Consider the following 27048-nt stretch of genomic DNA (forward strand, 5'->3'; position numbering starts at 1 on the left):
TAAAATCCAACTCTATCTACTGGCACAAAAGAAGATATTTAGAGAAATGTCTTGGTGGTCTTGTGTCCATACAATGAACGTCAAAGAGGTCAATGTTGTTTGGCTACCAATGTTGCACAAAATACCTTCTTTTGTATTCCGGTGAGGAAAGAAAGCCATACAGGTATGATATGAAGATGAGTAAATGGTGAAAGAATTTTCATTTACCATATGGGTGAACTATTCCTGTGTTAGCCTTTGGTGTACCCAATGCACATTTTTATGCAAAAGCTATATGAAACATTACTGATAGAATATTATTTTAATTTGAACTATTATTTTTGAATAAATGCAAAAAGAAAAAAGGCAAAAAGCATACATTTTATAACTATCTAATGTGATTTCCTGTTAACGGATAGCATGTCAGTTTAAAGGATAATACAAACATTTTTGGAGACAAATAGGATGAAACATTTAAATTTTGCTGAAATGACACACCCAGAAGTCCAGCACATCTGTCACGAAATGTCAGGGGAAGAATCCAGATGCAGGCAGCAGTGAAGGGGTAACAAAATAAGACTTTAATAAAACAAACCAAAAACCCACGATGGGGAGACCCCAGGTACATAGCAATAAATAAACAAGAAAACAAACACTTCCCACGTGGGGCACAAACAAGAAGACAGAATAACTGTACTTACTATTTAAATAATGAGGACACGACAATCTAAACACACAACCTCAAACTAGGCACGGAATCCAGCAGGCTAGGGTCTATAGACTAGGTAAGGTACAAGGACGAGTGCTTGACATACAAGCGGATCAAGCAAAACGAATCAGCACAGGACAGCAAACAAAAGGGCATTAAAAAAGGGGGGGTAACATAGGATAGTTAACAAGGGACAGGTGTCGGGGATGAAACACTGATGGAGAGATAAAGGAGGAACGAGAGGGCAGGAACAGAGACCGGAGAGAGAGTATAGAAGGCCGTAAGTGCCAAAATGTCTCTCTCCACATAAAACCTAAGGCTTTGCCATGACTCTGCCACAAGATCAAGAAAGACGTGACATGAAGAGGCATCACTAAAACACATGCATTGATTTCTATAGAACTGTCGCTTTGATGTTCATGTTAACACTGCATTGACACTCATAACACCCTCATTAAAGGTTGCATCCAAACAGATATGTGTGCTTAAAAACACTCTCTTTTGTCATCAGATAGTAATTTGTGCTGAATGGACAGAGTTGGTGCATCTTTGAGGTCAACAGAGAAAGAGTCCTCACACCATACACATGATGCCTTAACCACTTACAGAGTCACAAGCAGATGTGGCTTATCGTCCTCCACCAGAAACCATTGAGCATGGCTGGAAAAACCGAGTCACTTTCTGCAGGTTCAAATCAACAATGCCTCCCATCAAAATGTGTTTGTCTGTGAAATAGAAGTCTGTTTCCGGCCACCTAAGGGGGAGTGTTTGCATACACATACGTACACAGTTCAAACCACAGAACCGCAACCACAAGTTCTCAGTTTAAAGAAAATGTTTCCCATGAATCGAGAAGGAACAGTGTGAAACAACTCGTCGTTGGATTCAATAGTAATTTCTGCGCAGTGGTAACTACCACCAAATAAGACATCAGTAACTGAGTTCTTGAGTACCCAAAATACTTTGATGACACACCAAGTCGGTTTACTGAGGAACAGCTGGGCTGGTTAAATTACTGGTCAAAACAAACTTCTTCTCTTCATCCAAAAACGTCAAATTAACGTTTGAATTATGTTTCAATTCATAAAGGCAAACAAGCTGTTAGTTTAACAGTGCATGTTTCTGCGATTAGCGTGGAGAGTATACAAACACCAGTAAACCCAGTACGACACAGGTTTCATAAAATCTGAATTTCCATCCTGCCGAGTGGACGTCACGGCTGTGTTTTGAGTGTGTGTTGCCTAAGAGATTGTGTGTGTGTTTGTGTCCATGTGTGCGCAATACTCATAGCAACACTACACCACTGACTCCCCTCACAGGAAACCTCAAAAAAGCAGCATCTTGCCATTAGCTTTAAAGAATTGTGTCAGTTAGCGTGTGCTGCGAAACCAACCTCAGTGAAAGAAAAGTTTCCATCAGTAATTTCTAAGACTAGTGTTTCTTGATGACCTTTTCTATGCAGATAATTGAAGCAAAAGCTTGTGTGATTTACAAGTTTTGTTTCCTGCGCAGAAAAAAAAAATGAGATTTTGAGGTCAATGGCTCCTTCTGTATGCCACACCTCATTAGCTGCCTGCCATGAAGATTCACAAGTGACTTCCTATCTTTGTTTTTTAAGAGATTATCTTTTTACAGAACCTCCAAAAAGTTCTATCAAAAATTTATCTTAGACCAAAATTGTCTTGATGAGAAATGTTTGATAATGTTAGGTAATAAGGTTTCTCAAGAGCTGTGTCTGAATTTGCATACGCGTTCACATGAGTAAACGATTTCGGACACTTATGTAATATAACCTGGGCCAGACAGTAATGTTGCATGTCATAACGCTTGCTTTATGGATTGTTTTGTAAAATGGTGAAGTTAATTTATACCATATTTGTCACGTTTTTGTTTTAGTTTTTAATTAAAAGAACCAAAACAACTGTTTGCCACGTTTATTCTATTAAGTTGAATAAAATGTAAATAAATCACCACTTTCTGTAGCATCCATTTTATCAGTTTATTCTCAAAAAGTAGAAAATAATTGTTAACAAGAACGTGCATTTGTGACATTAACGGTCCCTCTCCCGCAGATGATTCTAATCTGATCGTTGATTCCCGCTGTATCATGGTAAATAGTGAGTGAACGAATTTACATCGGATGTACACACAAAATTCTGATGCATTCTGGTTAAAAAGTAGTGAACAAATGTAAGGAATTAGTTGATCACTCAGAATTTGGAAAACACCGCAAAATTGCGGACACCCGATATAGTGCACTATATAGGAGATGGGGGCGAATTCAGACACAGCTAAGGTCTATCGGATGCTTGATTCTCACAGGGAAACATACAGAGAGTTAATAAAAACCTCTTCACGTTCACAAAACCGGGCCCGTAGTCACTGGGGAAATAGGCCTTATCCTTTTCTCCAAATATCAATGTGCAGGTAATTAAATCAAATTTACCACACAGGACAAATTCTGTGGCTTAGTATTTTTAACTTTGCAACTTAAATCTTCATTAAAGCAATAAGAGCAGGTGTTAAAACAGACATGCTGGGTATGGTCCATGATTTACCTAAACACCTTTGAAATAGTCTTTTCTTCCTGAAAGTCTCATTTAAGGTAGTAAAGAAAAGCAGGTTCATTAGGCTGCCTATTCCAGTATATTTTCATAATGGTGTAACTGCATCTTGTATTTTTACCTGCATTAACAAGTCAGAAAAGGACATTCAGAATTACAGTTAAAACAAAAAAAGCATTAAATCCTGTGCTAATAGTTTCCATATATACTTTCTAAAAAGTGAAATTGTGTTTAAATATACAGTATGCTCGTATGCCCATTCTAAGGGACACTTCTCCCAAAAATGAAAATTCTGTCATCATTTACTCACTACTTCGAGTTGTTCCAAATCTGAATAAATGTCTTTGTTCTGATGAACACAGAGAAAGATATTTGTATGAATGCTTATAACCAAACAATTCTTGCCCCCCATTAACTCCCATAGTAGGAAAATTACTTTTTTTTGTTCTGTTGAACACAAAAGAAGGCATTTTGAAGAATGTAGAACGACCATATAAATGATAAACAGCATTGAGGGTAAAAGTATAATTTACATATAATTGTGGGTCTGCTGTATAACTGACTTCACTTGGGTTATAAAATTAAAAAGTTTCAGACATATTATATGACACAATTTCACCTTGTATGAAAAATCATTCACAACATTGAATGTAGATTTAAGATTGTTAAATAAAAGTTAATTTCAAGACTTGTTTGCTATTTTAATGTGTTTTTTGCTGGTTTTTTGCATGTTTTATGAAATCTGAAAAGCAGCCCTTTTTCAAAGTCCTTTTATGGAAGTCGTGCCACACTGTGTTCATGTTTGCAATGCCTCCGGGCAACTACTTTAGCAAGATCAAAGTCCTATTGCCTTTTATGGGGGAATACAGATATTTCAGAAATTTCTGTTAAAATCACAATTAAATAAATCACTAACTAACAATTTAACATCAACTGTACCACAACTTTTATTTTCTGAGCTTATTGTGCTCATGACACATTTTTCAAGGTCTCTTCAGCTGCTTCGCATGCACACAGGTTGGCAAGAACCACATAATATTCCCTATTTTTATTCCAAGGCAGAACTTCCTTTTATCATATTGAGTGTAGCAATTCCTATCCATTCATATTAATATCAGTGGAGCATCTTGTTTATATCTATTTTTTTTACGCACTTGAAAATGTTCGCATATTGAAAATCCCCAAGAGATTACATTTACATGGTGTTATAAATATTACCTAATTTCAGCATGAGACGGAAGGGATAAATATTTAAGGTGCTAGAAACAATGAAGAGAAAAAAGTTCCCACATAAAAAGTGTGAAAATAATGGGCTTTACACACTTGACATTGCTAAACCTGTTTATTAAAACCCAATGTTAAATTCAACACCAAAGATTTAATGGGTGAACAAAATGAACTTGTTTCTCACTGTTCATACTTGACGTAATTGCACTGTATATCTTTTACACCATAACATGTGTTTTTATTTGAACCAGTGTGTGATATAGTCTAAAGGCCATTGCACATTGAGTCCGAAATTTGCATATGTAATATCCGCACAATAAAAAATAAATATGCACTTATGTTGTGTCAATCCCATTTACACACTGCCTCCGAAATTTTCGTCGGTCATAAAATATTCGGAGTGGGTTTGATTTTATGCGTTTTTTTAGCAAGTGCAAGAGCTTAATTGTGAAGCATTGTAGCTATAGGGTGAAATGCCCAGAGGTTCTTAATCAAAATAAAGCTGATAAGAGTGTGAAAACCTTAAAAGTAGCTGAAAAGTCAAAAAGATTTTATGATTTGGACCCCGTCCTAAAAGTATCAAAACATTTTTCAAAGTTCAAACTAAAATCAATTAACCATTATATTATCAACTGATCTCTGTTCAGTCTGAATGCATTTGACATGCTTGTTATAACCTGCTACAACAGACACTTAGGTTCCTGAGCAGGCTTACAATGCAAGTCCAACTGCATACTTAATACCACCAGAGCTTAAACAACAATACTGCACATTGTACATTAACACTGATCCCACAGCATAACGGTCGTGCATGGGCAAGCATGAAGTCATTTACTGTAGACATACTTTCAGTTAACAAACAACCAGGACATGCCCTGCGTGCCCTATGTATCACAAATCAAACACTGATTTAAGTAATGTTTATATATATATCAGAATCCTGTTTGAAAATACATTCTATAGATATCACAGCATGTGACCTCAAATAGCATAGAGAACGCTTTTAGTCAAGTAAGGAAACAATAAAGAATGAGATTCTGTGTGCCTTTAGAGCACACTGACAGACTGACAGAGAAAAACATTCAGGTTGACACTGCCGCAATGGCACTAGACATCCAGGCAGAGGTTGAACGCAAGAATTACGCAAACATTAAGCCAGATCAGGGATTTATTCATGTTGTCAGACTACATTCGACATGAACGCTTTGTTTTTACTGACGTCTTAAACCATGAGCAGAATCCAGTAGATTTTTCATCCACAGAGGTCGTGTCATGTTTCAGAATGCTTAGTTGCCAAAGTTCGTTTTCAATCTGTCAAGGTGGTCTGGAAAATTACCTGATATTTCACAAATTTACATACGGAGGAATCTTGAGCCATTATTATAGCTTCTGGCTGATGAAACGTCGGTTGTTAAATGCAGAAGGAAAATCAGAGTCTCTGAACAGCAGGATAGAAGAAACAGACAGTACGAAATGTCTTGTGTCGAAGGGTTTCAAAGACAGGCAGCGGGATACCGGCAGATGGCCAGCGTGTCCGACAAAGTTGATATGATCTTTTAACCGAAGACATTATTTCCGTAAAAAATTGCTGATGGGGGAACAAACGCTGAAAATCTACATATAAATCCGATGTCTGCGTTTCTGTTTCTAACCAGATGTCTCATCCTTGAATAAATTAAAATTTCAGTCTGTTTGTAACTCACAGTTTCCATTTACTTTCATTATCTAGAAAATAGCAACCAGGATAGTCTTTGAAAATACAAAATTTCTATTCATTTCATGGTTTGTTTTCATTCAAAATTTGATATGTCTGGTAAGTAAAGAAATAAATAAAAGGATGAAGCCGCTTCTTGTTTTACGTTGAGCATTTTTACAGTCTTGTGAGGTTAGTTTTTTATGCTTTGATGCTGTAAACTCCTGGCCAAAGAAATGCATCTGTCCCTTAATTTCTTTTCCTTGCTGTTCAAACACATAACACTGTCTGTCACTCAGAGACTAATGCTACAAGCCACTTACCAGAGGGCTGTCAGTTTGAATCCGAGTAGGATTCTGACGTTGTGTTTTTGACAAAGATATTAGTGTAAAGGTTATACCAGAGATATTTGAAGATATTTGTTAGCTTTGATGAACAAATCCTAGATAAACGCAATAATACAAATGCAAAATAATCAAGGCTTATGTAAAAAACAAACAGTGCTTCAGATGACCCAGGTTTAAGTCATCATGGTCTTTTCCTGACTACTTTCCTCCCTCTCTCTTTCTAAAGAAAGAATCCCTTTCATGTACAGTAAGTCAAATTTCAACCCAGCGCTAAGAACACACATAATCTTTGGGTGAAACAAATGCAAATAGGTGGGTTTCTTGTGGCAAGCAAACAGAGGAACATTCAGACGCCAGACGCATTTAACTTTCTGTTCAAGTCATTTAAGAACTTGACTTTGTCTGGCATCAGGCAAATGAAGCAAAACGGTGTTAAAGTATAAGCATTTATTCAGCTCTTGAAGATTATACTGTATAATTCACAGCTTGCTTGACACGCACATTGTGGTTTTACTCGTAAATGGGTTTCTATTTCACACAGCCCCGGCTGTTAGATGCTCAGAGATTTATGAGTCAGTCATCTATAAAAAAAAACATGGATGCGCAGTCTGTGAATTATGATTATATTTTTAAGCAACTGTAGTTTGTCATATCAACAAAAATGTATAAAACAGACCTGGAACACAATGTGTCTTTGGTTCATAAATGTTACTCTAGGCAGATGAGGCGAAACCGAGTACTTCCTGTCAGCACTGACATGACTCAATGTAATGAAGGTGACAGCATGGCACAAAAAACAATGTTTTCATTCAAAATGAAAGAGAAAGGAATGCACTGCAGGGGAATCTGAGATTGTGGTCCATAAGACACTTTTACATCACAATAGAGCTCTGGAGGATTCTCTGAACGTCACGGGCAGACCACTCCAAAATGCCATCCAAAGTTTATTTCATATGCAAGAAATTAAAACAAGAGGCGCATCTGTGTGTTTTTCTTTTTAACTTCTGTGTTATTTTTAAATAATACACATCATCACTACCTTTAAACTGAAGAGACAAACGCACACAGAGTTACACACCCAAATACAATCAAGAATTGATAAGTGCCATAAAGATAAAAAGAAAATATTTGTTTAGACTGCAAACAATATTTCACAGAGGCATTGTAATATAATCTCTTTCGATCAGACAATAAACCGTTAAGGCTCCAGGGTCTATCTATATATTCAAGTGCAAGAGAAGCAAATGCATTGTAAATATGGAAATAATTGTTTTTTACAGAATTTACTTTTAAAAGGGATCCATAATGTAAACAATATTTGACACATGATCTCAATCAGGTTATTTAACAACATCAAAGCAAAATGAGAGATATTCTTTTAATCAAAACCTCAACTGCATGTCTCTTGTCGGAGCATTTGTGTGGGTTAACAGAGTTCATATGAATGAATGTTCACATTTTCATTAAACCCACAGTTCTCCACTCCACCACAATGACCTTAACCCCCAAAACCGAAACCGCTAAACTTAAACTAGAGATGGGCGACATACCAATGCATATTTTTGTTATGATATGAATTTTTTAAATACCACATTACCAGTGTATGTTGCTTAAACAATGCGCGGAACGCAGCGCGACACCGTTTCAGTGGGGTCCATTTCACTGTACATCACATTCATGTTTTAATGGTAACATTGTTACTATTTTGTATTCGACTACTCAGCCAGACCATGGTTCTCAATTTTTTGGTGGGAACTCTTGAGCACCAGTGCTACCTAGGAAAAAAGTTAATTTAAAGCCCAGTTCTCTATTTATTTGCCTACTCTAGTTACCTTTGCATGCTAGTCAGTTGTTAAAGAAGTCTAAACTTTTCAGTTATTATAGAAGAAGGGGATTGTTGAAATTGTGTAGTTTCAAGTTTTCACAAGACATTTGCACAATTAAAAGGTTCTGTATTTTGACTGCAACTGTCATGCATCCCAATTTCTTCACTTCATCATCATGAGTGCAACCTTTTTAATCTTTATAAACAGCATCTTTTTTGTGGGACTTGCTATACTTGGACTTGGAATACTATATTCCCATGACAGAATAAAAGGGCATTTTAAGTCAATCAACTGCAGTATTTCGTCTCTCAATCATTAGAAAATGTGGTTTAAAAAAATACCGTACATACAGGGAAACGGGTATAAAGTGGAAAATACCGTTATATAAATGTATGGTCATATCACCCAGCACTTACTCATACCGTTAAATCCTATTACAGAAAGATCACCCCAGGACCTATCAACATTCAGACCAAGTGGCTGTCGCAAACAAACCTGTTTCCTGAGTCAATTATAAGGCAAAAATCCAATCACTGCATGCACATATTGCACCACATTATACATATAAACATTCCAAGATTTCTTACAAGACCTTCTTGCATTGAACTGGAACCTGGAAATATTTACCAAAAACTGGAGAATTTAATCAGGTCTTACATGAGATAAACCTCTTGTTAGGTTGCAATTTCACATTGGATCGCTGTATGAAACAGCACTGATGCTTTTTTAATGCACTTCAGTGCACTTAGTATATATCGCTGCTTGAAATACAGACTGCAATACAATAGTAACAGTAATTATACTTGAGGAACGAGGTCTTTCAAGAACAGCACACACTAACAGCAACTAAAGCTTTGTGAAAAATGAACAAAGTCTCCAAATCATTCCTTTATTACACAATAGTCTTCATGCATTATGTAAATGTTTTTTAAATAAAAAAATAAACAGAGTACATTTGAAGAACATACAACTAATGTTATTACACATGGAAGACTGATCACTGAGAGGCTTGGTGAAAGACGAGGCTGCAAATAAGATGATGGACGTTCAGCGGTGTTTATGCAAAAAGCTTATATACTAGCTTGATCAACAACACTTGTAAGATATATCTACAAATAAATCATTTGAAATAAGGTTTCGGTGAACCTTTGTTTTGTGACCTACATTCGGTTGTTTAATCAATTTGCTGTTACATTAGACAATATCATTATAACATTTTATGGAATATGGAAATTGTGACCCACATTGACAAGTTTTTACTATAAACGCTGCAATATTTCAAGAAAAAATAAGAATTGTATTTGTTAATTTCACTGGGACCCAAATATAGTTTAAGTTATCATTTTAGCCCCTTATCAGACAGTCATTACAGAATATGTGACCATTAAGAATGACGTTTTTTTAATAAATCCTTAAATCTTTGTAATAATTTTCACTATTTATAATGGCCCAATAGCCTCTAAGATAATAGCAAAGTATTTATTTTTTGCATATTAAGTCTTGCAATTCTCTATATAGAGTTTAATATGTAGTTATTTGTTTGTCTTTATAGAGTAAAATACGCATCTTGCCACTGTCATGGTTGCATTGACTTGGCTCGCTTTGGCACAAGGTTTTCGAAAGAAAAAAGTGGCTGTGGAAGTGACTATGGAATCGCGACTGGCCTAGCACGCCCGCTTCTGGCTCGATAGTGGAAAGGCGGCTACTGACACAACATTAATAAATACATTAAAATTAAGTCTTTACGCGTGCACACAATAAATAGCATTTGCGATGTATGGATTAAGATGCAGAATGGTGTAGTTATAACAATAACCTGCAGGGGCTTTAATCTGATGACTGTTAAGCATAACTTGACAGAACTGCTTCCTGCCTCCATGTGAAGTTAATAAAAATCTTGCTGGTGTCAATAGATTATTTTCTCTGCATCTTCGGCATCGTTGCAATTTCTTTGTGCAGTTCAGATAGCATTAGGTTGTATAATAATAGCTTGCATTGCTGCAGTCTTTTAACACAATGAATCTGCAAAATCAAATGTGGCATGTTTGTAAACAGATCTGCAATGTTTGCCTGACTACCTAAATGGCACCACAAGGTCAAAAAGAGCGTGAGCGCAAAATAACAAGAGATGAATATGTAGCGAAAATGACAAATAGAGAATCCTTGCTTGCCTGACCAGCCTGATGTACTTTGGCTGCTGTGTCAGATGTTTCCCTTGGGCCAGAGCCCAGCAACACAAAAAGCCCTCAGAACAGAAAAGCGGGCAGCAGGCGTGAAGAAGCCACAGGCCAGGACTCTCCACGGCTCTATTGGTGTGAAGCACCAGCTGCAATGGAAGAAGGGGGTGGCAGTATTGACTACAGCTGGTCGGCTCTTCTTCAGCAGGTGCCTTGGCCTAATTATCAGCTCAACGGCACCGACAGCGGGTCTCCTGTTACTCACAAACTGCATTCAGAGAGGAACCAGACCACAGCGTGAATGTGTCCCTTACGGCAAATCATGTCCGCTATTCGTAATTAGGTGCTAATTGTACCGCGTCCGGAAAGAAGAGGTAAATAGACAAGATGTGGCAAGTATAAGCTGGAGAATTGACGTGAACTTCCTGACAGTTGGTGTGATCTACAGTACTGAGGCTAAATTAAACATGCAACATTCCATTTGCTAAACAAGGGAGCAAGTTTATTCATGAGCGGCATTGTGGATGTCATTCACATTTGATAGCAGGTTTTGTTTTGAAACCTAAGCCAGCACTATTCTGTTTTTTTTCTTTAACAATAATATTAACAATGCTGTTTCTCAGCAACGCATTTATGGAGGAGAAAAATACAGGTTGCTGCTTTACCATCAATGATATCTAATCCTTACACTGATGCTGTGAACATCTCAGTCTGATGGCTGCACAGTCAGACAACGCTGTGTTGTATTTTTTTATGACAACCCCTGATCCCCACTTACCACCAGTAACTAAAAAAAGAAAGAAATCCGCTTTGTAATCAACAGAGACAGACCCAGATTTCACAGTGGATCACATGGATTGCTGAATGAATGGGAGATGATGTGTTTTCAGGATCACCATCAGCAACATCAGGTCGGTTCTCGCTCCCGCGCTCTGACCATTCTGAAGCAACACAGAGGCAGGCATTTGATTCCGAGGGTTTTCTGGACTCTTGATATTCAGAGCCATCTTGCTTAAAACAACAAGTTTGGGCTTTCCAAAATGCCACGTTATCATGATGAACTATCTAAGGCAATTGAGCTCAGCTGAAAAAGGTGCAGAGAGGAAATTTAGGCAAAGCATTTTGTAAACTCAGTAACAAATAAGCAATGCATGACCTAAAGTCTTACATACTGTACAGATTTCCGCTCAAAAAAAATTTGGCGACTAAATTTGCAGTCACAATAGCATTTAAATGAGAAAATAAAAAAAGAAAGCACAAGCTGGCTTTTTAGGCAAACCAAATCAAATTTGCTGTAAGGTTTAAAAAGGATGTTTTTTCTATCAAAATAAACTTTTTTTCTATCTAGCATAAAGGGGTAGTTCACCCAAAAATGAAAATTCTGTCTTCATTTACTCACCATCATGTCATTTCAAACCTGTATGGATTTCTTTCTCATGCAAAAAACTAAAGAAGATATTGCGAAGATTGTTGGGAACCGAACAAACCCTGTACCCATTTACTTCTATTGTATGGACATAAAGCCAATGCAAGTCAATGGGTAAAGCCATTGTTAGGTTACCAACAATCTTCGCAATATCTTCTTTTGTTTTTTGCATGTAAGTGATTATAGAATTGTCATTTTTGGTTGAACTATCCCTTCAATGTGAAATTTAAATGTCACTGCATTTTCATTTTTACATTTATTCATTTAGCAAACGGTTTTATCCAAAGCGACTTTCAAATCAGGCGCATTTTACATTTTGTAAAACATCTAAACAATCATTGTAGTTTACTGAGGCATGTTTCTCATTTCATTTTCATTTCCCAAACCTGTAAACACTGTCTGGCACTATCAAAACATTGCTCTGTTTGTTCATGCATCAACTAACACAACAGAGAAACATTGACTCAATGGCGTGAGTTAGGGCAGGAATGATCCGTTTAAGTCATCCTGTTTCCATTTATAATATTTGCCATTGCTTTTGCAGACATGGGAATCAAAAATGAGATGGTTCATGAAGGTATGCAAATGTTGATTATGCAGATACCCGTAGGGAAAGTAGCTCTTTATTACCTTGGATTTGTTTAGTCTGGTCGGCGGTCAGGATTGGTCAATGAAAGGATTAAGAAAATGAATGATGGCAGAAATCAAAGGATGTTGCTCAACTTCATTTACACGCACTCTTAATGCTAATCATTACCAAGTTGTCTTTCTTATTCTACACTTTGTTCATCACACTCACGCTCCTGTAAGATTGGACGAGCTTTCTCATCAACATAATCATCTTTGTTCTAATTTCTGCCCACACGATAAGCTTCTCTTTTTAGTCTTCACAAGAAATTCATTTTTGACTGCGATAACTGTAAGTGGTATGCTAGGATCTATATCTGCATGCCACCTGTCAGTTATCAAAAAACTTAAATAGAGTAGCACTTGAGACTTGAAGAGACGGTTTCTTATATTTATCCAGCAAAGTGAGGACAATAGACATACAATAGATTGCAAAGAATAGTATTTTTTTCACCTCTGCAGAAAAGAGATGACAATTTGTTCTCAAATTAAAGAGGAGATGGTAAAGCGCGGTCTTGGCACAGAGCTTATCGACGAGATGGAAAAACCCATTTAGAATCTAATCCTTGAAGATGACATTACATGTGCAGAGTTTAAGTAGCTTATGAGCACTTCTGGGTGCCGGCAGGGGGTTAAGTCAAAACATTTCAGCAGCAATGACGTTATTTCTATTATGGATGCATTTGAGGTTTTAAGTGGCTTCAGATAACGTTGCTAGTGTGAGAACACAAACTGCCAAACAAAAAGATTGTTTGATTGTATCTGCCAGTGTTGTTAATTATTAGCACACATATATTTAGCATACAGTACATTGTTATAAAACACTTTTAAAGTAATTGTTTGACTATTTTTTTCATGTGTTGAATCATATTAATCATATTAAGTGATTGTCACCTTTAAAAAGAATCCAAAATCAAGAAAAAAATATTTGACATCAAAGCTGTGAACAACAACTTGATAAAAGATAGACGGTTGCATGTGTTGATAGAGGGAGGGACATTCCCTTTCTGGAGAATCTGTGTGGTGCAAGATGAGTCATATATCGGCTTAAGATTCATTCTCTCAACGTGATGATCTCATTTACAAACATACAAGAACTAAACCCTGTAACACTTCAATTCCATATATGGGGTCTTCATAATAAAGGTTAAGAAAAGTGATGACTGTTTCAATGATGATGACACAACAAAAATAACACAACATATTCCACAAGGTCAATAAATGTTCAAGACCGTGTAAGGTGGGATTGAAATATGTGTTTTCCGTTTGTCACAAAACAGAAAACGGCGCTCTTGTGAAATGGGATGGGCCATGCATGCTTGGAAGCTCCATTGCGTCATCGATCAACTGTATTCGCCCCGCCCAAAAAATCCCAAAAAGAAAATTGGTGGAAACATTCTGTGCAACATACTTCTGAGTCTTTGTAATGTGTTCCAGCAATACATTTCTAACATCTATTATCAGTTAAGAAAGAATTCTCAGACTTCTCTTAAACGGACTTTCACATAAAAAGAAGGATTCCACTGTAATGTGTCAGCACTGTCTGGCATCTAATCCTACAGCAGAATAAACTTTGCCTCTCCTGCCTGCATCATCCACTTATCTGTCATATCTTCTTTGGGTTGGACCGTGTGATGAGGCCCAGAGCAGGTCTGGGTTAAGACTTCCCAGAACTGTCTGCTCAGACTTCAAACAAACAAGGCTTTCTATCCAACGTTTGCCATGGTTAACATGTAGCTACAGCCTGTGTTGGTTTATTGGGCGTATTTAATCTTTTATGAGTTTCTTGATAGCAAAAAAACATTTGTTCATTCGACTCTTTAACGTATAGTTCACATTTCTCTAGATAATCCAATGGGCGCGCTTATTGATTTGATCTGTTGCTTTATCATCAGTCAGCTAGTATTCAAACATGTGCAGGCTAATGTGTTTGAATTAGCTCTCTCTCATTCTCTCTCTCTCTCTCTCTCTCACTGCAGCTGTTGTCCACTCACTATTAGGCTACATGAATCCAATCATCTAAGTCAACTTACTGGGATCATGTTACTGTAAAAAGCTCAAAAAGCATGGACAGCCAGTTTGGTGGGGTTGAAGCAGTCCTGTGTCATGGCAAAAACCTGTTCCCTGCATGTACGTGATGTGTATTTTTGAAGTCAAGGCCCTGTGGGAAGACCCAAAATTATAAATGGCCACTAAAAAGGTCACAGAAGCTCTGGGAACGATGTCTGCTTTGAGTCCGGGACCCTAACTGTATTTGTTTGTTTAAGCACAAAACAAATCCCCCCCCCAAAAAAACAAGATAATTAAATAAAGTTTTGTTTATCTGCAGTTCTGGTTTAAATGCATATTGATATAGCAGCAAACTGTCTTCCATTGTTAGGCCAAACAGATAGTTCCATCTCAAACTCACATTATTGGTTAAACCAGTGTTGCTGTTGTCAGTTTTCTAGAAATGTTTAACCTGAGAGGAGTAGGGTCGGTCAATGTGAACAAAACTTTGAATCATGGTATGGGTTATTCTATTTCATCGCATTATACAGAATGTCCACCCCACAGATGTCATACCTCTTTTAATAATAAACTTCTCATCTTGCTTGGTATGCATTGTGGTCTTCTTGATCTGTGCTTACCATCTCCATGTTTCTTTGAATCGTGCAACGTTTCACTCTGTCTAACATGCAGTAGATCTGTGCATGAGCTAGCCAAGCCCACTTATTTACATACCACTGTATACATAGAAAAGACAACCCAGTCCAGTCCTAGGAGAAGGTATTATAAGGTCCGGAAAATATACATAGGATCAAAAGTAAAAAATTCAACACAAATATCAGCTAAAAAGACGTCTATTGCTTGCTAATAGTGATCTTATAGCGTTAATCTGTGTGTTTCCTGTTGAAAATTGCCTTGGCACAGCATAGAGGTTTGTGGGAGTCTTACTGTAAGGAAGCAGGAAAAGCCAGACTCACCATGTGGGAGTTGTTTTTCATTAGGCTGTATGGTATGCATGTGCTGCGGAGCCCGTTCAGACCCACTTCATAGCTGGCCGGCTGGCTGGCTGGCATTCCAGCCTTTTTCTGTAATTACATCTACACTCCTACAGAGATCCTCCTCTGAAAAGTCTCAGTTCATTCATATAATAGTCTCATATGAACAAGTTTGTTAAGCATTTACTGTAAACTGTACATTCAGTGTTTGTTTATGTCACGTATCTACTACTTTCATATCCTAAAACATATATAAAAAATAGTAGGCAGTCATATCTTTGTTATTTGTGTATGTGCAAAGATGTTACATACTGTAAACATTATACAATCTGGCCCTTATTGAAAGCTAATATAAGACAACAACTGCATTCATCTTGTTGTCAGTCTTGTTGATCAAAGCAATCCGCATCGCAGTTCAGTGTGTAAATCTCTCTCATATGTTGCTATGACCAACAGGTGTTGGTGATGTCATTCAACATTAGCATATTTCTCTAAAAGCCTCAGAGTGAATAAAACCTTAATTTAGTGTTCTTATCAGATTTCAGCATCAAAACACTTATCCTAACAAAGATCTCGCTGGGTAGGAATAGAGAATGAATGACTATGAAGGTGTTTATCTCATCATTCATGCACGTTCCTTTCTTTGCAGATTTCTTTGAAAGCATCTTACCATAAAACACTGAATCTAATGATGTGCCATTTAAATGAAAAAGATCGCTCAGCTTGTTTCACAAAGGAAGACTGTTTACGCTGAATGCAGTGAACATGTGAGTGCAATGAGATGCTTAGGTCAAAACACAAAGATAAGAACATCACTGTGGTTTCAGACTGACCTGGATGCCATATGCTGATGGGCAATAAAAGGCACAAAGTCTGCTCAAGCATATAAATGGTAAGGGGCAATAAAGACTATTAATATGCCTGTATGACTTGAACCACAGGGGCATTAAAACATTTGAAAGTTTTAATGTTGGTCACCAGTCTGTTACACTAGTTACAGTGTAATTTATTATTAAGCTACATGAATTTTGACTGAATTCTTTAAAACATATGAGATGACACATGTGAAAATGTAACAAAACAATTTAAGGCCATTTTTGTTTTTAGGTTAAATTTAATTAAAGATATTATTTAAACGCTGTATGTTATTATAACTGTATGGCTTTTTTTGATGCTATGCAACAAAAAAAAGCTCTGAATGAAAAGAACGACAAAAATATAAAAATAAAAAAATCAACCTATTGACCTTTAATTGCTTCAGAAGGTCCTTCAAGGCGCCATTACACAAACCTTAAGTGTCAAAATAAATCACCCAAATTCCCAGCATCAATGCATCTTACCCTGTATATGCACTTGCTTACATTTAGTATCTAATGCATTTAAATGCAACATTTAGCTTGTGTTTGTGCATTGCAAATGACACCAAACATTCTAGAACAAAACAACTTCTCAACCTCTGTTGTTGTGTTGTTTTGAGCAAATTGAGAATATATTACCAACACTCTGAGATGTCTGAACAATCTGGCCAATTCATGTTGCACATGCCATGCCTGCAGCAAAGGGATTTAGACGATCAGCTGAGTGCAGCCTTCACTCAATACCACATTGTTCTCGAACGAAACAACGTTTGTTTGCCCTCAAACTCTGCTGTGCAGCTTATCTATGAAGCACAGCTCAAAATCTCCCTCTGAGCCTGCAAACTAAAAATCAGTGTGTTTCCGTTTCCTACCTACCAAATCTTCAAGCCCTTGCTACCTCAAAAGCTTTTGGAAATGCTGGTTGGTTACAATTACAGGAACACAAATAAGTAGCAAAAACGGGAATAGAAAGGATCTGGCATAGATTGAAAACAAACATTTAAAACATTGAAAAATGATTGAGAAATGCAGAAGGTATACTTATCAGTTCAATCAGAAATTTTACTTTGTTAATATAAGACAAAAGAATGTAAGATGCCCAGATATCGCATCATCTTCACCTGGCTGCTCAATCCATAATATGGAGCATCAAAGCATTAAACAACAAACATGGAACTATTTCATTTAAAACACTTATCTTCTCTCCTTTATCACAAAGATATATGCATGTGAGATCAACAACGGCCGACCTTCTTTGAGACTTGGAAATCTGTGCGCTTTGATAAGACTTGCTGCCTGTGTCTGAGATACGGTTTCTGTTATCGGTGAATATGAATAGAAAGGCTACATGCGAGTCAAAACTATCCAATTAACTCATAACATCATCATCTTGTCACCCTAGCAACTGAAAAATCATCAAAGTGAGCTGAAGTTACACACTTTATACATCTAACAATGCAAGAACTGAAACTGTATAGGCAGAATCAGAGCCATAGAGAGAGAGAGAGAGAGAGTTGAACAGAGGTAAACTTTTAACCATTTAAAGACGCAAGTTATTTAATGAATAAAAAAATAAAGCATTTAAAGAGAAAACATAAATTCCTGGAACTATCTGAAAGCTCCATGAATCACGTGACACGGGAAAATGTTGAATCCGTTGGCGCAGCTCTCTCTCTCAATTGCTCTGGACAGAATTATCTATCGAGCCTAAAACCTGCTGATCAGGAATAAAGGTATCCTTATCTGTAAGTAACTCCACAGAAATGGATTAGATTCATTGGAATCCTCCATTCACTCCCATTATGAAGTGCCAAAATAAACGGTATTATAACTCCGACTATATTCGTATGAAAGAAGAATATACACCTAGGATGCCTTGAGGGTGCATTAAACATGGTGTCATTTTGTTTTGCCTCTGAACCATCCCTTTATTTGCTTTAATAGGTCATCAAAGTACAGTGGCACAGAATAGATAACAATAACTAGCATAGTGAGGAGCTATGGAACAGTTGTTCCATACGGTAAAATGTAGAAACATCCTATGACCCCTGCCCACCTGCAGAAGCTGTAACTTACGTTCTCTATTACCCCCACTCCAATGCCCTGGTCGACATCTATTTATTGTCTATATGACCCACCCATATGACATTATTCAGATCAGCGTACACACCGTCAAAACCTCCAAAAACCCACCGTCTACTGTTCCCGCAGATGCCGTCATTGTTATAAACTTTTTTCATGGCCTTCTTACCCCCACATACAAATAAAAGTGATTATGTTAAACCCTTCCACCTGCTGAATACACTGTGAGGATTGTGTTCCCAGACAATTTGAAACAACGCACACACACATCATGCACACAATCTTTTTCCCCTAATTGACCCTGTGGTTTAGCAAACACACACCGCTTTCCAGCACATGACAGCCCACCCATTTCTTGTTTGCTGTTTCACTTTAATACATCAGTGGTATTTGACTTACGATCGGAAGTCCTGAAACCACAATAGATCATAATAATCTACTTTTAACATATTAGGCCCTAGAGGAGCGGCAGTAGACATACAGGCTTTTTTTCAAATAATTGAATGCCAATTTACTCTTGAGAAACGATGCCTTTAGGTTTAAAACCCAAAAAGCGTGCTAACCCATAAACCACAGAACATAAAACACACGTACCTATATACAGAGACGAGTCTTTCTTTCGTACGTGATCGTCTATGTAGGACACACCCAAAGGCTGCACGGGTGTGGCCCCGATTCCCAGCAGGACCTGTGCTCCGATCAGAAGCAGGTACATCATGTTGGTGTTGGCTCTGTTCCCACACAGTTCCTCTGCTTTGGAGGTATTGGAACACACATCTCGGCCCAGATCTTTGCTCCAAGAGTCTATGATCTTGTATTGACCGGCGAGGAACTCGGGTAATGCAGACAGCAGCGCTCCCAGGGCCATGATGATGCCCCCACATCCAATTAATCGAGGACGGTGGGCTTTGGCACCGAAATAACTTACGAATAAAATGAGGGCCAGGTTGCCGATCTCAAAGCTGCTGGCAATGACGCCCACATCAGCGCTCTGAAGATTGAAACGGCGCTCCAGTGTGGTCAGCACACTTAACTAGGAAAGAAACAAAACATGGATTAATGTCTTTACAGATTGTACGATCAAACAGCAGGCAAGAGCAAAATAAGAAACCTGCTGTCAAGTCTAACTCCATGTTTTTTGTGATACCACCAAGTGCTACGCGAAAAATGTTTGATTAAAATATTAAACCGCAATTTCAACAATAACGAAATAACATAAAATCAAATAATGAACCACGGTAGAACAATTATTTTCACAAATCTTTTAATTTGTGAAACCTTCAACATGTGTTTAATCACAGTCATTATTAGGGCTTATGGCAGAAATAGAGCCTGTGAAATTGAATGAAGCCTTAAAGAGCAATCACAAGCATTTAATGGATCATTTTTGGAAACAGGAGCCAGACAAATATGGCATAACTGTGAAAAGAGCAAGCTATTGAGGCCACGCTCTCTACAATAATCCTATTCCTCTGGAACAGACTTTCTCTTATTCTGCAAATCTCTGCACACCGCACTAGAAATGAATTTGACTGCAGATATCATTTGGGTTTGATGGGCAAGATAATATTTAATTCTATGATTTCACTCTCTATAGACGACTGTTTCAATTTCTCTCTCTGCAGGTTTCTCTGTTTTTATTGCAAGTGATTAGATTGAAAAATGAAAGGTGGAGTCGTTTCTTAGAAAGGCTGTTAAAAACTAAAATCAACACCCAGTAATAAGTTTCGTGAATATTTGCAGGATGTCAATGTTGCGTGTGTGTGCTGAAGTGTTTGTACATAATCATGGCTGTGTAAAAAGGAGAATAAACAAAGTGAATCGAACTGATGAACACAACATCGAAACACTCATGTAGCCAATAAGCAACAGGGGACGTAAACATTCGCGATAGTAAGGAGACAATGAGCAAGAATTATTTTGAGGGCGAAGAATAGAATATCGCAGAGACGACCTATTTTTGTAGGTTCTGTTGACCGAAAGCCTACGCATTTTCCTTCAGACTTTTGAAAGATCGCAAAAAGTAAGATCTGTGATTAACAAAGGTTTATGTTTACACCTTTTGTCTATGAAGATAATCAGATTTACACAATATTTGAAGCCTATATCATAAAAAATCGCAAGAAGTAAAAAGCAAACAAGAGGCTATAAACAGACCACAATACAGTCGCTCGATATCAACGTCATTACCATCACACCTCCGACAACTTTTTCTAAAGGTGTTCCCTGTAGGTAATTTCTCTGTGAATGAATCCCTGTGTCCCCCAAATCTGTCCATGTTGCATTATTTGATTTCAATGAGCGAAGATGTTTTTTGTCCCCACCAAAGGATAAAGTCGCTTTTAGAAACTTGTTAGCAACCACCGTTTATAAGAACCAATAAAGCTTTTAAGATCACAAGCGGGTTAAATAGCTGTTGTGTTTTATGTCATATAAGGGGAAAACCCATTCATTGAAAACCCATGTGCTAAAATGCTAACTAGCATTCAGATTTGCCAAACAAAAATATATAATCTCTGCGAAACTCTATAAAAACAGTGGTGTATTCGTCAGTGATGATTCCAAATATCAACTGCATTTCCAAGAAATCCCATACTGCGACTTTAATAAATAACCAAATTCAACATTCCCCCCCAAGCGGAAGACACCTACTCTAAACTGATGGCATTCCTTGACAGGTCTATCCAGTATTTTCCAGTCGTTTTGTGAATAATGCAGATTCCAGAGTCAACTGACCTTTTAAATAGCATTGCACAATTATAACATTAGCCTCCTGAATCATATTTATCTGACACTGTCGGATTCTCTCGATTCATTTTATTGTGAACCTCTGAAAAGCAGCTACTTAGCAAATCATCTTCACAAAACTATATTGTGCACAGCAAAGTACTGGTAAACAATTAAAAACCATCATGTGAATAATTGGTTTTAGTGTCACCAGCCCTTTCTTGATAAATGGCAATGATGTTGCACAAGAGTGAATAACTAAATCTGCTTTAACTCAATTTCCTGTAGTCAGTAGCCTGTTGCATTTTGCCTTAGTCTGTGGCACATCTGCAGTGCTGCCTTAAAGGGACAGTTCACTCAAAAAAATTCTGTCATCATTTATTTTCCCTCATGTCGTTCAAAAACTAAATGACTGACTTTCTTCTGTGCAACAGAAAAGATATTATGAGAAATGTCTCAGTGTTTTGTGTCCATAGAATGGATGTCACTCTGGGCCAATGTTGATTGATCGCCAACATTTTCCAAATATCTTCTTTTGTGTTCCAGGGAGGAAAGTAAGTCGTACAATAATGCTCATCTTTAGCTAGTAACATAAAACATGCAAAGCTCATCTCACTTACTGTTTAATGCATGTTATATGACTTAGATAAAGTATTGTTGATACATATAATGACACAATTTGCATATGACAGTCAAAGTCGTGACTCACACCTTTCCATTTAAGTACCTTTCCATCAGAGTGCCTGTGTTAATGTGTGTGAACAAAACCTACATTTCAAAAACATTTCCGAGGAACCAATGGTGCAATATTTTAAAATGAGGCCTAAAACTGACTAATCCCAAAGCCTTCCTAACATTAGTTTAAGTCAAGCACTCACAGAGTGAAGGATAATCGTGGAAAAAGGCTTTTAGCTTTAACACAAAGATAACTAAATAGTAAAGCTTTGCTTGCATTCAAAAGCATGGGAAAATTGGGAAGTATTTTAAGAATTTATTTTTGAGAAAGAATGTAATTGTCTGTAACCCAAAGGCCTGTTTCACATAGCACACACACTGTAAGCAGCATGTACAGTACAGTAAGAGGCACAGCAGCATAACTCTTAACAGCAGGCTCTCAATGTTTCCAACTGACTGTTGCAGAACAAAGCGGATATGCAGATAATATTCATTTTTGAGCTACAGGGAGTATTCTCTTTAATAATGGCCATAAATGAAGAGTGCTCGGAGTGTTCCAGTGAGAACTATAACAAACTAGACTGGCATGAAATCTAGTTTACATTAAACGCATTATTACACGGCTCGTTGGAATGCTTGAATTAACCTGCATTTGCAGGTTCGTTATTCCCATATAAAAACCTCTCAAAACTAATAACACACCGTAACCCGGATGAAGCAAATCATTTTGTCTTTTAATAACATACTGTATATGACATTATATTTACAACGATTAAACCAAATTACCTGTTCGTGACTTTTGAACGTCGTTTCTTAACTTAACTTTTCCTCGGGGAAGGTCAGCATTCGGTAAAAATGAAATATTTCAAATTCACGTTTCATGTCAAGTTTTTGATCATCTGTAATAAGCGGGATATTGTACAAGCGGCCACCTGTTATCGCCAAATAAGCCCCTTCAATGTGAAACAAGACCTTGTTCACACTGTCAGGGCTTATTTCTGCGATAACAACCGGCTGCCTGTACATTATCCCTTACCTCAGATCCTGCTGGTCCAAATTTACATCTACCCAAAAACGTGGCGTTAAACAGGCTTAATCGACTGGATTTGGTCAGATTTATACAGAAAACAGAAAGTGCTGTTTGTGTGACTATCAGTGCATGTTACTATTGTATGTTGCTTCAGAGAAGCCAATAATGGGAAAATTAAATATTTTTTAAAGAAGATTTTCTCTTTATGAGTTAACACGCAGCAATAATACATTTACATAAACAAACCGCTACAATCTTGTTCAGCCACATTGCTGTGAATGCTGTAATATTTTGGTGGCGTGCGAAAAAATACTTCGCAATTTCTTCATTCTGAATGAATGTGGGGGTGCATGTGTGTGTTTGCACACTATGTCCTGTACACTGGCTCTGCTCGGAGATACGTGACAGCCTGCCCGTTCTGGAACCATGACGAAAGCACTGGACAGGCAACACCCCATCTACCTCCCTTTTCTGCCCCAGAGTCAGAGCCAAGCAGTTAAAACCTGTTGACAGAATAGCTGGACCTCCCTGCGTAGCATATATCAGTGCACACTCGAGAACTGCCACAAAGATTGCCACCTTATTGCATGGATACATTCAAGCATGCCAGCGGCGTCACCTAATTCCAAACATCTCCATCCGACTGCACCCTGACTTTCACACTCACTGTCCTATAGTCTATCTGCATGAAACCACAACATCATTTCAAGACTCTAATTGAACTTGGGTTGTTGCTCTTAAAGTTATGTTTGCATAACATAAAATATAAAGCCAAATTCTGAGTCGGGAACAACCATCCCGTGGCATTCAAGTGTGTAATGGTTCTTTCTGGAACATGTATGGCTACCAGGCAGCCATGTACAGTGGGCCTTTCTGAATAATAAACTTCACGGAGAGACTGCAGCCTCAACATTCCCAAACTGTTATGAATGAGCGGAAACAGTCAGCACCCATACTTAAACTTTCCATTACAATGGTCTGTGGTTTTCTGTGAACACTTAAAGAGGATGGGTTGGTAGCAAACATATAATTTGTAGATCTCCCTCAGGGTCCAGATCTCCTATCTGACCCAGGGTTTCAGGGCGGGACAGACCACCATTGTTATGGGAATGTTTAGAGTAATTTACTGCACACAATTGTGCGATAAGAAGACCTGAAAATCATGACAGTCTATTCTGAACTAGTCTGTCTACTTTGACACTCTATCACAACAGTCTTGGTCTATTTTGTAATTAGGTCCATCCGTTAAATAAAGAACTAGGAACTTGCTATAATTGTGTTTGTGATAGTACTATGTGGTGATAGTGATAGGAACACTATTTTTATGCATGGTATGAGATAAGCGACAGTTAAATATTCAGCAGGTCTCTCTGCTGAAAACATCCAGAGAGTGTGACAGGAAGACAGATGAGATATGTCTATTACATTATCAAAAGGTGAAATTGGTATTAAAATACTTTCTCATATCCCATAAGCGGAGCCTACTACACGCAAGATGATTCCACTTGAAAAATACACAGAGGATGACCTTGCAAGAGTATTTGAACTCTACATCATTTTTGGTTTTTATTCTATTGAAACATAACTGGAGCCATGTGGTGGTCTTGTGTGTCACACACACATCTAAAAGTCTCTGTTTAGTATCATGCACAAGAAAACCGAGCAGCCATGAAGTAAATGAGTTATGGGAAAGAAGGCTCAAGAGCTTCTGTGAATCACACAGATTTGTTTGGGGCTGTCACGTGGCACATCAACCATGGGAAATTTGCAAACGCATTCCAGCATTTTTGCATCACACCTTAAAAGGAAAGGTTGATGTAAAGTGAGGATCAGTAAATGGATGCTAGCTCATTAGGTATTTTGATAAGCGTTTCTGTTTAAGCATGCTGGACATGATCGTAGTACTTCAATATATTCACACTGAAACCTACATGAGGATGTGCCACATTATGAGTTTTTACAGGAGATGAAATAAGGACATTGGGTCTCTTAGCACATAGGGGAAGTCCAGACAGCGCAAAGTCAAACTCAGGGCTAGAGCTAAACATAGGAAACTGACACAATGCCCAGGAATGAACATGATGCCTCATAGCAGACAGTGAGTCAGTCTGTGAAGTAGGGTGGAGACCCCATCCCAAAATGGAAATACTTTCTCTGGAAATACTGACATTTCTCACAAATGTCTGTTTGCCCAACCCATTTTTTGGAAAATTTCTAAGCTGTTTGAAAGCTAGGAAAGAAACTACTACCGTGTGAATTCCCATGGAGGATTTGTTTTGCTCACCGCCCTATCAAACTGTCAAAATAAATCTGAGCAATCTGCACATTTCACAGTCTCACAAAGTTTTGGAAGGCATGGGCATCAAAGTTGTGTTGCTTTTGGTTTCCAAACACCAAAATTTCCATAAGCTGGGAACAAATCCAGTCCGCAACAAGGGTACCCCTATGAGACTGTTCCCATGATATATTATGGCTTTCTGGCACAGGTCGAATGATTCATGTTTCCTTTCCAAATATGGTCTGTGTTTTCACTGAGATCAGACATCCCATGGGTACAGGGGACATGGCTGGACAAATCTTTTCCTTATCAAAGATAGTGATGCTCTGTATAGAGCACCAAACCATCTCATTTACACAAAGCAGTGTTTTCGTCATCTGACACTACAAACAAAGCAGGGCTGTTTTGTTTACCATTTACAAGCAGAGTTTTAAAAATAAGAAAAAGCAAGCTTATTGTGAATGATGTGGCTTGTGGAGATAAATACAAAACCCTCAGATTGTCCCTTCGCTGTAAAGATTCACTAATTGTTAAGACTTGTGAAATATTACCAAGAACGTATTAAACGATATTTTATATAGATAGGAATATAAAATGATTCGGATATTTCTCACAGAGATATACTTGCTCAGAGCTGGCCAGGGAACTTCTTTCTCAAGAGTATGACACCTATCATATCTGCTGAGGCGGCTTTACTACATTTGCAATTTTCCTTTTTACCAAGGCATGGCATGCTTAAGGGTGCATTATAATGGTTTGGTGGACAGTCTTAACTCTTAAGATCGTTATGTCACATCTGTGTCACGTTTTCTGCCATTCACAAAGTTGTATTAAAGTACAGGAAGGCTATGGATTAATAAAATAATTACCAAAGCGCACACAGCCTCAAGTGTACAAGCAAAAGGGAAAGCAAGCTTCACTTACCAGGTATGCGCCCACCGTGCCCTGTGCCAACATCAAAGCGCATTCCGCTACTAAGAATATCTTAATATTTGAAAAGCATGAAATCTTTTTCTTCATGTCAACCCGCTGAGGGTCTTCCGAGGTCGTCGGTTTCTTCACATGCATCCTGAGCAAGCAAGTGCGCTTGAAGCAGTCAAGAAATGCAACGATAAACTATTGAAAACGGAAAGTAAACGCATCCACCAAACGACCATGTGAAACCGCCGGCGCCGTGTTTCTATATCAAGCCCGTCTTCATGAATCTGTAAAACTGCGACTGTTACAGTCAGACTGTGCGCCGTGTGACAGGTTGGAGACTTTTCATTGAAACTCCGCCGATGAAAGAGGACGAACTAAACTCTCCTCCTGTGCATTCTGTCGCAAAAACGCCGGTTTGTGCTCCAAACGACATGTTTAACTTCCGAGAGTGTCAGAGCCGCCGCCGTGTTGTGTTCGCTTCGGTACTTCTCTAGTCCGCGGGCTTGATTCACCGCCTCGGTTGTTACTATCGTACATGTGAGTTTCTACCGACTACCGGTTGTCTTGTAACTCTGTGGAGGCGCTGTTTAGCACTCACCACACACCAGAGATTTAAAGGAATAGTTCAAACAAAAATGAAAACATCACAGATTAGTTTGTTTGATCAGATAACACAAAATAGTAATTCATACTAAAATCCGTGTATATTACAGTGACTTATTTAACACTCAAAATGATCAAACATCTCTAGTGGTTAATGTTTTCTAAAGAGAGAAAAAGAGAGAAAGCTTTTATTTTGAGCTCATTTAGCAGCTGAACAAGAACTTATGACCCTGGACAACATAACCAGTCTTATGAGTCAACTTTTTGAAATTGAGATTTTTACATTTTCTGAAAGATGAATAAATACGAGTTGATG

General features: G+C 37.9%; 1 protein-coding gene across 1 annotated transcript in view; it reads right to left on the reverse strand.

Moving 5' to 3' along the window:
• slco3a1a (solute carrier organic anion transporter family member 3A1a) overlaps positions 1-26671 on the reverse strand; it is a 38311-nt gene extending 11640 nt beyond the window's left edge. The window contains exons 1-2 of the mRNA XM_056766632.1: positions 26133-26671; positions 19093-19531 (exon numbers count right to left, since the gene is read on the reverse strand). Of these exons, the coding sequence (XP_056622610.1) occupies positions 19093-19531; positions 26133-26276 (583 nt within the window). The 5' untranslated portion in view covers positions 26277-26671. The remainder of the gene's footprint in view (positions 1-19092; positions 19532-26132) is intronic.
• Between the last annotated feature and the right edge of the window lie 377 nt (positions 26672-27048).

This window comes from Triplophysa dalaica, chromosome 14 (genome assembly GCF_015846415.1).
Source record: "Triplophysa dalaica isolate WHDGS20190420 chromosome 14, ASM1584641v1, whole genome shotgun sequence".
Lineage (NCBI taxonomy): Eukaryota > Metazoa > Chordata > Actinopteri > Cypriniformes > Nemacheilidae > Triplophysa > Triplophysa dalaica.